Here is a 14,194-nt window from a genome sequence, read left to right on the forward strand (position 1 = left end):
TTTTAACCAGATGTTGGCAAAACACATGCAATCACATGCAAAGAAATCAAACCATAGATGTCTATAAATCATGTGTAATAATGTGAACGACACAGGGAAAGGGTATTGAACACGCTTACTGAAATGTATTTAATACTTCGTACAAAAGCCTTTGTTGGTAATGACGGCTTAAAACGCATTGCTCGGGTGTGATTTCAGCCCATTCTTCCACACAAACATTCTTCAAATCTTGAAGGTTCTGTGGGCCTCTTCTATAAACTCTGATCGTTCATTCTAGCAGCTTTATTTTCTTTCTCTGGAACCAGTTTTCTTGGCTGTGCCTTTGGGATCATTGTTTTGCTGAAATGTCCACCCTCGTTTCAGCCTCATCTTCCTGGCAGATGGCAGCAGATTTTGATCAAGAATGCCTCAGGACATTTTTCCATTCATTCGTTTTTTTCAATTATATGCAGTTTGCCAGTACCGTATGCTGAAAAACAGCCCCAAACCATGATCTTCCCACCTCCAAACTTCACTGTTGGTATGGTGTTTCTGGAGTGATGTGCAGTGCCGTTTGTCCTCCAAACATGGTGTCTATTATGGCATCCAAAGAGTTCAATTTTGGTCTCATCTTACCAGACTATATTCTCCAAGTATTTCACAAGGTTATCCAACTGTTGTGTGGCAACATGTCGAGCTTCAACATGCTTTTTCTTCAGAACTGTAGTATTGCGTGGCGAGCGTGCACACAGGTCATGGCGGTTGACTGCATTACTAATTGTTTACAATTGTACCTGCTAATTCCGGGTGTTTCTAAAGCTCTGCACAAGTGGCTCTTGGACAACTCTTCTGATATTCTTTTTACTCCTCTGTTAGAAATCTTGCGAGGAGCACCTGGTCATGGTTGGTTTATGGTGAAATGTGGTGATGTTCTTTCCACTTCCGGATTATGGCCATTAGCAGTGTTTACTGGAAAATTCAGACGTTTTTTAATCCTTCTGTAAACAATAGCATTAGTATGTTTTGCAACAATAAGGTTGCGAAGGTCTTGAGAGAGCTCTTTGCCCCATCATGAGATGTTTCTTGTGTGACACCTTGGTAAGAGGACCCCTTTATACAGGCAATCAGTTGGGACCAAACCAGCTGATATTAAATTGCACTGACACAGGGCAGGACTACTTTCTATTTACTGATTGATTTCAGCTGATGTCTTGGCTTTCCATGTGTTTTTTCACCTCCCTTTCTTCATGTGTTCAATACTTTTTCCCTGTTACATTTCACATTATTAAACATAACTTAGTTTATAGACATGTACGGTTTGATTCCTTTGTATGTTTTGATTGGATGGTTTGTTACTAACATCTGGTAAACACTGAATGTCAAAAGCACCTTTAGAAATGTATTTACTGAGAAAAATGGTGACGTGTTCAATTTTACAAGCTGTATGTTGCATATTCTGACGATTTAAAAAAAAATTACTCTTAAATGCCGGATACACGGGAACCACGTTACTCAAAGTCAATCCGTCGTACTGCTCTTCTGAAGTGCTGTTAAGATCTGCAACACACACACACACACACACACACACACACACACACACACACACACACACACACACACACACACACACAATTAGCACTCCACAAATCATTTTTCTACTCTTTGAACTAAAACAACTGCAGCTTTAATCAAGTCCTTTGGCTAATCCCAGGATACTTACTCACAATCCATTCATGCAGTAAATATTTTCTCCTGTTTATCTTTATTCTCCTACACCATGGTGGGTTTAATCATTTCAATGCAACCATTGGTAAAATTGTGTGATGCACAAGTAATCGTGACTCATCCCTTCGACACGCACCATATCGGCTAAAGTATTTGGACACCTGAATTTTTTAGATATGTGTCAATCATTCCCTGAACGATTACCACAAAGTTGTACACAAAGTGACCCTTATCATAAGTAAGACTATTTTTTTAAGGGCGAGCATTTCCAATTTTGCGATCCGGTGCTTGGGAAGCTTTTTGCATGCTGTGGAACAGACTTTGCCATGACAGAGAGCGTGAGTGGTCAGATTTGATTGCATTTTTAAATCCACATCGACTTATTTGCATTCATCACGGGGTGTTAAATGAAAATGCAATTTTCAAACGTTGTTTCAATGCATTAAAAGCATAAAAAAAAGTCATGAATCACCATTTTGCTACAGTAGCCTTTGGCTCAGAATGCATTTAGAAATACGCAATGAAATTTGCAACAAAAATATCACATGGCGTTATGTGGCGACCCCTAATGGAAGAAGCCAAAGAAAAAAAAGAAGAAGAAGAAGAAGAAGAAGAAGAAGAAGAAGAAGAAGAAGAAGAAAACCTTACATTGTTACCTTTAATGCTTTTGGTTTTGTTATTATTAATTATATTACATTACATTACATTACATCTTCTCCCGCTTATCCGAGGCCGGGTCGAGGGGGCAGCAGTCTAAGCAGAGATGCCCAGACTTCCCTCTCCCTAGACACCAGGTGGTGATCAGTTGACAGCTCCGCCCCTCTCTTTACCCGACTGTCCAAGACATACGGCCGCAGGTCAGATGAAACGACTACAAAGTTGATCATCGACCTACGGCCTAGGGTGTCCTGGTGCCACGTGCACTGATGGACACCCTTATGCTTAAACATGGTGTTCGTTATGGACAAACTGTAACTAGCACAGAAGTCCAATAACTGAACTCCACTCGGGTTCAGATCAGGGGGGCCGTTCCTCCCAATCACGCCCCTCCAGGTGTCACTGTCGCTGCCCACGTGGGCATTGAAATCTCCCAGTAGAACGACGGAGTCCCCAGTTGGGGGCACTGTCCAGCACCCCTCCCAGAGACCCCAAGAAGGCCGGGTACTCTACACTGCCGTTTGGCCCGTAAGCACACCCCCCAGCGAAGTGACATTCCACGTCCCTAGAGCTAGCTTCCGTGTCCAGGGATCGGGTTGTCGAGGGCCCCGCCTTCGACTGCTGCCCGATCCTCTCAGCACCGGCCCCTTACGGTCCCTCCTGCAGGTGGTGAGCCCACTGGAAGGCGGCCCCACGTCGCTCCTTTGGGCTGAGCCCGGCCGGACCCCGTGGGGGAAGGCCCGGCCACCAGGCGCTCGCATACGAGCCCCAACCCTGGGCCTGGCTTCAGGGTGGGGCCCCGGCTGCGCCATACCGGGCGACGTCACGGTCCTTAGTATGTTTTTTCTCATAAGGGTTTTTTGAACCGCTCTTAGTCTGACCCATCGCCTAGGACCTGTTTGCCTTGGGAGACCCTACCAGGGGCATATAGCCCCGGACAACATAGCTCCTAGGGTCATTCGGGTACTCAAACCCCTCCACCACATTAAGGTGGCAGTTCAAGGAGGGGCCATCATTATATTACATTTTTTCAAAACATACAATTTTTTTTTCAGTTTATTTATTCCGATAGGGAAAGTATGATTGCAGCATTGCACCAATTAACAATGATTAAAAATTTAAAATTAAATAATGATTTAATTTAATGCTGATAGCATGGTATGGTTTGGAGTGGAAGATCTCCTGCTATAGTGCTCTAAAACCTATTGAACACCTTTGAGATGAATTTTAATGCTGACTGAACTTCAGGCCTCCTCACCTCACCTACATCAGTACCTGGCTTTAATAACACACTTGTCCCACTTGAAAAGAGCACACATCTTCACAAGAACACTCTAAAATCCATTAAAACATCTTCCCTGAAGATTGGAGGTTTAGAAAAAACAGGGACTAAATCTAAAATGGCACGTTCAAGAAGCACATGCTAATCTTATAGCCAGGTGTCCACAAACTTTTGTCTGTATTGTTTGTATTCTTTCAATATAGTTGTTTTTACATTGTATGTGCAAGTAGGGGTTCGATTTGGTTGCAGCTTTTGATACCAGCATTTTTATTGTATTTTTTTTAATGATTTCTCATTAAATTGTGTTTAAAAAAAAAAAAGAAATCGTTACACTCGTTTCATTTAAAGTCACTATTGTTTTTAGAGTAAAAAAAAAAAAAAAAAACACTCGTCATAGTCTCCAGCTGCTTTTTTTTTGTTATTTCTACTATTTCTTTTTTTTTCCTTTATTTGATCATTGCCACATCCAAATAAGGAAATTGTTATTTTAGCCTGATGAAGCATTATTTTAAAAATATGTAATATCTTTTTCATATTATTATTATTATTATTTTTTGTATCAATTTGCATGTCGAAATTCTTTCATTAAACAAAAGACCACTTCTGGCTCATGGGTTCAGAGTCTAAAAGCAAGCAGAATGTGCAATATTACATTGCACTCCTTTGGTTCTGGTGGTCTGCTGACTAGGTATGATATTATATTGCAACAAATGGTTTGAGTAACACTGAAATCTGGCAGAAAAATTATTGAATTTAGCATCCTAATACAGCCACAAAGGAAATGAGTGTTAACGTTTAACACAGAACATATTCTCTGGTGAGCATGAAAATAAAATAGTGCTTCATTAGCGCATAGGGTTGGATAAGAAAGTTAAAGAAAACCTTCCAGTGTGTGTGTGTGTGTGTGTGTGTGTGTGTGTGTGTGTGTGTGTGTGTGTGTGTGTGGAAGTAGCTGTACATACTTGGTGGATAAAGGAATGCGTATATAACATTAGTGCTGCTGTTGTACTGGTCGCATGTAGGACTCTGATTGGCTGGGATTCTCACATCAGCTCTCAGACAGTCTGGTATCACTTCAGGCAAAGTTCCAGCTCCTCCTATGGCCTGCAGGGGGCAACCCACACATTTAGACTAGTGATTGGGAAGATCATATAATTTTAGTGACTTGGTTCTTTAAATCTCGTTCACCAAAATTCAAAAATCCATTTTTCAATAATCAGATCCTCCAATACGTCTACATACACAAACTTTGATTATAGTTCCAATAATTGTTATGTACAGTATATACTACTACATAGCATCTATGGGAGTCACGTGATAAAAGAACAAGCGACACGGATTAGAAGAGATTTTGCGATGCTTTGCTAATGAACAAATCGCTGTTTGAGCCAACTCGTTCTTCTGTATGAATCGTTCATGAACGACCCATCATTAATTTACATTACATTTACTACATTGACAACTTTAAAACGTCTGTAGATGATGAAATACGGCGAACGGCAGTTTTGCCTTCTCGCACTGCGGCTTCGAGTTACTATCCGTGTGGAGTTTTGCATAGATTCTAACTGGTTTTCCTGTATTCATTTTTACTTTCCAGGAAGGAAAAGGCTGGCACCTGAACTGGCTATGATTAAATGTTCAAGGATGTGAATGTGTTTTTTGGAGAGTGTGCTTCTAGTGTTCCCAGTATAGTCTCCACATTCACAACAACCCTGAGCAAACAAATTCAAATGCAGATAATTGATATGCAAATAACTAATGAATAATTTTAAATGTGAAACTCTAACACTATTTAGAAAAACAACCAGATGCATTAAAGAGATACACTGCATGAACAAACGTTTGCAGACACCTGATCATAAAATTGGTATGTACTGCTTTTTGGGGATCCTATTCCACATTTGGTCCTCTTTTGCTGTTATAATAACCTCCACTTCTCTGGGAAAATGTTTCAGCATGTCGTAGAGCTTGTGGAAATATGCTCATCTAGTCACAAGAGGCCTGGCCTTGAGATGCATTCAGTGTTATAATTAAACGCAAAGGTGTTTAATAGGGTTGAGGTCTGAGCTCTATAGCAGGAGATGTGTACTTATTCCAGATGAGCAACCTGGGAAGATTGTGGAAAGGAAAAAAATCCCTTCAGGAGGTATGAGGAAGAAACCTTGAGAGGAAACCAGACTCAAAAGGAAACCCATCCTCATTTGGCTGACACCAAGAGTGTGATTATAAATCATTAAAGCGTGTCTAAAGAGTGAGAAATATTATGAGCATTATGAGTAATGTTCGGACAGATAAGGTTGTGGAACCAGGTGTTTTTGAGCAAGTCATAAATTAGCTCAACATCTTTATAGATTCAGCACCAACTTTTTCATGCCTGAGCCTTTAAATGTTCAAAGATGGAGACAATGGAAAAAAAGCATATGGAGAATGTCTGTTTTGAGAATTTATTAAAAGGTTGCTTATCCTCAAAGTTAGCCAATTAAGTTAGACTTCATGAATTGGGATCCAAGTGGAGCTGGTACATCTCTAAATAAATACATATAAACCGTATCTTCATTGTCATGCTGAAACAGGTTTGGGATTGCCAGCTTAAAGGAAAATTTCATGCTACCACATCCAAACACATCCTATACAATTTGTGGCTTATACATACATATGGCTGGAAAAGTCAGATGTCCCAATAAGTTTGTCTATATAGTGTGAAATAACTTGTACATTCACAAGGACAACATGGGAAGACAAATGTGAGACGTCTGAGGTGCCCGGTGAGTCAAAATACAAGTGCTAATACTACTACTACTAATAATAATAACTAATAAAACTATTAATACTAATACAGTAAATGTGATTCAGGCGGGGAGAGTCATTTGACTTGACATGACATGAAGCGAGGTGCAGTGGCTGGAAACGTTCAGCAATGTTTGTTGTTTCTAACAGTGCTGCTCAACAGTGTTAGTCATAATCTTGCTTTTTGGGATATCCTAGGAATAAAAACACTAAAGATGTATATAAACTGGATTGCTATATCTGGAAATTGATCAAAAGATTTTTTGAAGTGACACCCTATGACACTCTTCTAGAATAAGGGCTCTATAATGTGACACAGACTTAAAAGAAATCGACAGTAATCTCTCAAATAAAAAAAATAAAAAAGGAGGTGGTAGCTTTGAGGATTAAGCATTTTACTTTGGATCAAATCTAAATTTTGAGTTCAAATCCCTGACACAGCAAGCTGCCATTCCTGGGCCCCTGAGCAAGGCTCTTAACCCCATAGCTGCTCAGTTGTATGAATGAGATAAATAAAAGTCGCTCTGGATAAGGTCTTTCAAATGATATAAATGTAAATATAAAAATCAATCATAAAAAGAGTTTTAAGTGAACCAACCCCTACCCATTAGTATTATACCTCATCAGTGGTGTAAAGTGTTTGATTAAATGTACTTGTTTACTGTATTTAAGTATTTGTTGGCTACTACACTGACTATGTCAGCAATTTTTACTCTCTACTCAACTACATAAATGATTAAAAATATGAAGTTTTACTCCACTCTATTTTTATTGACAATAGGCATTACCATTTACATTTTGTACTTTTAATGAAAATGCCATTAAGGCTCAACTCTCCCCACATCTGTGGACTGGGAGGGACTTTTTAGCACTGCTGGCCTCACAAAAACATCAAATCACAGTCTGAATATTTTGTTTTATTTGATCTTTTATTTACTTCAGTTTAATTTGTCCATTGTATACTAATGGTTCTTCTACTTTGTGACATGTTCCTGAAATTTTGTTAGTTGAAGATCCCTTTTTTAGAAATTGCTTTTTTTCCCCGACTTGATTGATCTCTGATTCATTCTGGCATGCTGAAGAGGCTGTAGTGTTGTTGGTTAATGTAGTGTTGAGGTGTACAATTTCATTTGTATTTTAGAAAATAAAACTTAACAAATCAACTGTTTTTTTTTTTTTCAATAACATGCAGAGGTGTGAAGGACTAGTGCATCTTTAAGCCTACGTTCAATACGAATCAAATACTGAAGTACTGTACAAATCAGATCAAGTCATATTTAATTGGTGACTTGTAACTTGTAATAAAGGAGGTTTTGCTTTTCAGGATCTGTACTTTTACTTAAGTATTTTTTACACATCTCTACCTCATCAATATAATGAGGTTTTATCATAGATGGAAAAAATACTCTTAAAAGTAGTGTTTTGCTGCCGTACACTCAAATTGTCCTCTGTCTTACTTTCCTAGTTAACATACAGAGAAATTTGCAAAACTTACATTATATATAAGAAATACTGTATTGACTAATGTCTATTCACATCATGTCCACATAAAAAAAATCACATTGAATTGCTATGGTGAGACATCAATATGCATGGGGTTTGAGGAATTGTCTGCTACGTCTAAAATTGATTGACAAAAAAGTCAAATTCATTGTGTCCAATTGGATTCCCAATAGTCACACAGGAATCCAATATAGCTGACGTAGACTCTAATACGTTCTCCTATTTGCAATCACCTGGCTGATTGTGCACACCTGTGCCCAATTATACACATGCACATCCACACACACAAACACGAAAACCTTTTTAAAAAGCCCCTCTTTTATCAATCTCTAACTGTTGCTCTTTTTCAGGGACTTTAGAATTATTAGAATGGTTGGAAACATTAGAATGGTTGGTATTTTGTTGGTAGTTTTTTACTTTTCATTAGGATATATCTACAATCTTTATTAAACCTGCATTTCCTGCACTTGTGTCTATTTGTGATAGCTTGATACATCGACAGCCATGATGCTAGGCTGGCTCATATGCACAATATCTCAAATGTAATGGACTTACAAATTCTATATCATTAATGGGGAAAGGATCTATCAAGCTATAGAGCTTCCAGATTTTCTATATTTTTTTTTTTATTCTGGCCAATAATGCAAATATACAAGATAAAACGCATACTCATTCATGTATTTACATATATTTTCATATATTTTATATAGTTTATACTTTTTATTTATCTACCTTATTTTGTTTTATTTTTATCTTCAATTCTATTCCTTTTTATGCTTAAATGATGGACAGTCACACAAAGCATTTTCTGCATGTATGTGACAAATAAAATTAGATTTAATTTGATTTGACAAACTACAAAGCAATCAGTGTTTAAAGAGGACTTTAAGGGAAACACCAAATTTGCTGTACAAACTAAACTTTAAATACACCAGGCATCCAAATGCTATATAAATGCCAGATGGAACAATTTACCTGAAACTTCTGGCAACATTATAATGAACTGAGGCTCAGTAATACAAGTGGGGATCGAAGGCTGGCCCGTGTGGTCCGAACCAACAGATGAGCAACTGTTGCTCAAATTGCTCGAGAAGTTTCTGCTGTTAATGCTCGACGGGTCAGAACTGTTTTGGCAGCAAGTGGGGACCAACACAATATTACGCAGGTCGTTATAATGTTATGCCTGATCAGTGTATAATATATTGAATATCCGGAAGTCACTCAGATAAGGATGTGGGTTTTTTTTGTGTGTCTGCTTTCTCTCAAGGTTTTTTTTTAGGAAGGATCATAGACTCAAACTATATAGATAAAAAGGTTGTGGACAGGATTTGTATGTTTTTTTTAAATCGTCCGATTCCAAATATTATGTTTCAATAACTTCCACTCTTCTGGGAGGATGTTCCACTAGATTTTGTAAGACACTGGCACATCCAATGAATATTTTAAAAGAAAATTAATGTTAAAAAAAAGTCCATTAATGAAAATCAATTAAACTTGCTGTTGAGATACAGGGCAAAAAATAATGTTGCTCTGTTATGGGAAGTCGATGTGTCAATGTAGTTAATAAACTGCAGTGGCTGAGCTTCATTATGAATATAACATTTAGCCTCAGAAATGTGTCCCTCTAAGTTTATCCTTAATAAATGAGCCAGTGGTAACAGTGGTAAGGAAAAAACTCCCTGAAATGGTTTAAAGAAGAACATCTGAGTGGAACCAGACTTAAAATGGAACCCATCCTCATCTGGGTAGCCTTACTGAACATAAGATTATTCTTGCATCTGTATCTGTATCATCATGTGTGTGTGTTTGTGTCTGGTTTTAATGCCCACCCGTCTCTCCACAGTGAACGAGCTCCACAGAGGCATGAGCTTCTCTTTGCTGTATGCACTGATGAATCCGTGATTGTACAGGAGACAGTAATCCGAGTTGGACTGCAGGACTAGCGGCTGTCCGAACAGCAGGTGCTTGCTTTTGCTCTGAGACACTAAAAACACACACACAAAAAAACTTGGTCATTATTAGATTTCCAGGCAACAAAATTAATGTAATGGGCAATACATTGAAGCTTATACTGTATTTGCTACCTATTGTATAGCTAATACATATATAATTCGTCCATTCTTGATACAGCTTACAATCACTTATATAGATTCTATTTGGCTTTGGACATTATTGTTTACTGAGAAATGTGAAGCCATTTACCACCTTAACAATACTGTTTCCTGTACATATGACAATTAACTCTTGAATGTAACTGCTCTACTTTGTTACATTTTCCTGTCTCAATACACAGAGTAAACATTACATTTGAGATGATTAAGTGTCTCTGCAGGTGAGGCCTAGCATAACATTGTTTTCCTGCAAAGTAGATTGCTGTAGCAACCATATTGATAGTACCGTGTGTTTGATTTAATTAAGAAGGCAGCTGTATAATGAATATAATATATATAATAATATAATATAATTATAATGAATCCTGGATATAAAAGGTAAGCTTTCTCAAATAATGAAACATCTAGACCTTGACATGCAATCACACACCCTTTGTTACCAATCTTGTTCTCTAATGTGTAAAGTATCTCTATGTTAAATACACACAATGATTATTACCTTCTGTTTCGGACAGGTTGAGGCGAGAGTTGGGGTTGATGCCGCCCTGCAGCAAACACACCGTTAGACCACTAATATCTTTAGACAGCAAAACATTTAGGTAACATTTAGATTTCAGTAAATTTGCTAGTGTTGGCAAGGATGAGTGAGTGAGCGCTAGCATGTGATATTGCAAATGAGTGGACATGTTAGCATAGTTTGTGTATACAGAAGAGAAAATATAATGAACTACCCTCTGCATATCCACTCCAATACTCATTAACAAAATTAGTGATCAAGGAGCAGCATGAATTCTGCCCCAATGGACCTTCTTTAGCGTTTTTCAGATTTTTTTTTTTACCACAAAGTGCAATAAAATTTATTTCAAGCTAAATGAGCAGTGAATGGTCTAAAATGATAGGGAAATGATTAGCACATCACCTCATATTTGTTATATACAATACAATACACTCATATCAATGTTCTAATTAATTTTTTTTTTTACTCAAAGTAGGTAATTGATATTTCAGTGGAATTTAAAATGTATAAGGTTGATAACTTTTTGAAGATATTTTGTGATAATACTTAGGGCTGGGCTTTGCCTCACCTGTCCCTATAGACAAGCCAGTATTGGTATAAAGAGTTATTGTGAGATGTGAGTGCATACCAGGGCAGGGCAGGAGCAGCCGAGTGGGTCAGTAGGATATAGGCTGTTTAAAGAACATTGGCCTGGTGGACTCTGCTCCACAGGAGGCTGAGGTGTATAAGGTGGCAAACGCAGCAGATGGTTCAGGCTTCCATGACTTCCATTATTAGGTGCTGGGGTGATTTCTAATACATCTGTATTACAAAAGCAGAAAAGTCTATTAACTAGATGTCTGGTAATTTAAACCACTGCTTAAATGTTGTTAGAAAAGTAACAAAAGGAGCTGAATGACTTAAAGGCTTCATGCTTGAATGTTGACTAGTGGTGCTGGTACATTTTAGTCACATACTGTATTTCTTGTTATTTAGTCAATTCAGTTTTACTGATTGTATCCAGTAATACTGACCTGAGAAAAACATAATGGCAGGATCCTGGGAAGTACAAGTAGTAGTGGTGATAGTATTAGTAGTAGTTGAGTTAGTGGTATTGGTGGGAGTAGTAGTGGTAGTATTGCAGTGGTGGTAGTAATACTTGTATTTGTAGTAGTACGGGCAGTATAATTGGTGGAAGTGGCTGTAGTAGTTGTGGTACAGTTAGTAGTAATACTGTCAGTGGTAGTAATGGTACTACTAGTAGTAGTATTAGTATTAGTGGTAAAATAATGGTAGTAGTAGTAGTAGTAGTAGTAGTAGTAGTAGTAGTAGTAGTAGTAGTAATAGTGGTGGTAAAATAGTGGTTGTAGTAGTAAAAGTAGTAGAGTTAGTGGTAATAATAGCAGTTGTAGTACTGGGAGTGGTGGTAGTGGTATTGGTATTAGTAGTAGTAGTAGTGATAATAATGGTTGTTGTAGTAGTGGTAGTGATAGTAGTAGTGATATTGGTGGTGGTAGTAGTAGCAATAGTGGTGGTAAGATAGTGGTTGTAGAAGAAGAAGTAGAGTTAGTGGTAATAATGACAGTTGTAGTAGTGGCAGTGGTGGTAGTGGTATTGGTAGTAGTAGTAGTAGTAGTAATTGTGGTGGTCGAAAAGTGGTTGTAGTAGTAGTAGAAGAAGTAGTGTTAATGGTAATGGTGGTAGAAGTTGTGGTAGTACTGGCATTGATGGTAGTGGTAGTATAAGGGGTATTGGTAGTAGTATTTTCACTATTTTCAAAAGCATTTCAGTATTTTTAAAAGCATTTCACTGCATGCGGTACCCTGTATATATGTCTATGTGACAAATAAAATTAGATTTGATTGATTTGATAGTAGTGGTGAAAAAATAGTGGTTGTTGTAGAGTTAATAGTAATGATGTTATTAGTGGTGGTGGTAGTAGTAACACTAGCATTGATAATAGTAATGTATTAGTAGTAGTAGTAGTAGTAGTAGTAGTAGTATCAAGGATGGCAAAATAGTGGTTATAATAGTAGTGGTGGTGGTAGTAGTAATGGTGGTGGTGGTAGTAGTAGCAAAGTTAGTAGCAATGGTAGTAGTGGTTGTACTAGTAGTAATGATGGTATTGTTAGTAATAGTCATAGTACTAGTAGTAGTAGTTGTTGTAGTAGAGTTAGTGGTAATGGTGGTAGTGTCAGGGATTCACCCTGCCACGCCCCCCTCTGTAGCTGTCAGGGATTCACCCTGCCACGCCCCCCTCTGTAGCTGTCAGGATTCACCCTGCCACGCCCCCGTCTGTAGCTGTCAGAGATCCACCCTGCCACGCCCACCTCGATAGCAGTCACGCTGCTTCCCAAGATTACCGACAGCTGTGGCTCATGAAAGATCAGACTACATAAACTCACGTTCTTGAGTCACAGGCTGTCGGTCGTTATATTGTCAAGCTGGACAATCGCGTGGCTGCTCGACCGCCGGCTGTATATGCGAATTCCACTTCCGACTTGGATTACTCATTGCCGAAGGCTTTATGGATTATGCTTGGGACATTCGAACTCATAGCGGACAACGCGTATCGAGCGGATGTCTTTGTTTGTTGTTTTCAACGGCTTATGAGTGTTTTTGTGTTGTACGGTTGTTGAAATAAAAGGACAATGATCGGATTATATCGGCTTCCGCGTCTGCAGCCTGACAGAACGACCGACCTATGACCGCGGATTCGCCATTCCGCGATTCCGACCGCAACGGATCGGCAGCTGAACCCGGCTTCGGATTTTCTCCGGAAGCTCAGTGCCGCTTCTCGCGGTTCAGATCCACAGAAGCCGGATCATGAGAGCGCGGCTGCGCCACGCCCCTCAGAGAGCGCGAGGGGATTACCGGCTCGTTACTCGGGGAAAAAAGACGAATTGGGCGGATTTCTGCAAGGCATCGGCGAGTATGTGGCTGTTAACATTTCCCGGTTTCCTTCCGAACGAGCCAAGATTGCCCTCTGTATTTCCCTCCTGTCTGGAGAAGTTCTTGCCAAAGCCAGCTCACTATGGAGCGCCAAAGGGGGCAAATTCGGCTCACTCGCCGAATTCAGCGGGCTGCTTCTGGGGAAGTTGGGGATAGAGGTGGTGGATCTCCACTACAGTCCCCTTGAGGAGGAAGGTGCTCCATTCCAAGGTTCTCAAGAGCACGCGGCTCCGTGCCGGATCTCCCATGAGCCTGCAGCTCAGCCCCAATGTTTTGATGAGAGGGCTGCTTCATCTCAGGGTCTCTACCAGCGTGCTGCTGTGTTCCGGGGTTCTCGTGGACGCACCACACCATCTCCGAACATCTGCGAGCACACCATGCCGTCACAGAGCTTCTACAGGCGTGCCGCTCTGTTCCGAGGTTCCCGTGGGCGTGCCACGCCGCCACACTGTCTCCAGGAGCGTGCTTTCCCGCCACAGAGTCTTCACGAGAGCGCCGCGCCGCCACAGAGTCTTCACGAGAGCGCCGCGCCGCCACAGAGTCTTCACGAGAGCGCCGCGCCGCCACAGAGTCTTCACGAGAGCGCCGCGCCGCCACAGAGTCTTCACGAGAGCGCCGCGCCGCCACAGAGTCTTCACGAGAGCGCCGCGCCGCCACAGAGTCTCCAGGAGCATGCTTTCCCGCCACAAAGTCGTCACGAGA

At 39.9% G+C, this 14,194-nt stretch overlaps 1 protein-coding gene across 4 annotated transcripts in view; it reads right to left on the bottom strand.

Annotated features, from left to right (window-relative positions):
• LOC310729026 (venom phosphodiesterase CdcPDE) overlaps window positions 1–14,194 on the bottom strand; it is a 56,910-nt gene that overhangs the window by 7,858 nt on the left and 34,858 nt on the right. For all 4 annotated transcript variants that reach the window (XM_083546981.1, XM_083546980.1, XM_083546982.1 and 1 more), the window contains 5 exons: window positions 11,190–11,362; window positions 10,544–10,589; window positions 9,763–9,917; window positions 4,606–4,747; window positions 1,459–1,536 (listed from right to left, as the gene is read on the bottom strand). In XM_083546981.1, the coding sequence (XP_083403107.1) occupies window positions 1,459–1,536; window positions 4,606–4,747; window positions 9,763–9,917; window positions 10,544–10,589; window positions 11,190–11,362 (594 nt within the window). The remainder of the gene's footprint in view (window positions 1–1,458; window positions 1,537–4,605; window positions 4,748–9,762; window positions 9,918–10,543; window positions 10,590–11,189; window positions 11,363–14,194) is intronic.

Source organism: Silurus aristotelis, assembly GCF_946808225.1.
Source record: "Silurus aristotelis genome assembly, chromosome: 7".
NCBI lineage: Eukaryota > Metazoa > Chordata > Actinopteri > Siluriformes > Siluridae > Silurus > Silurus aristotelis.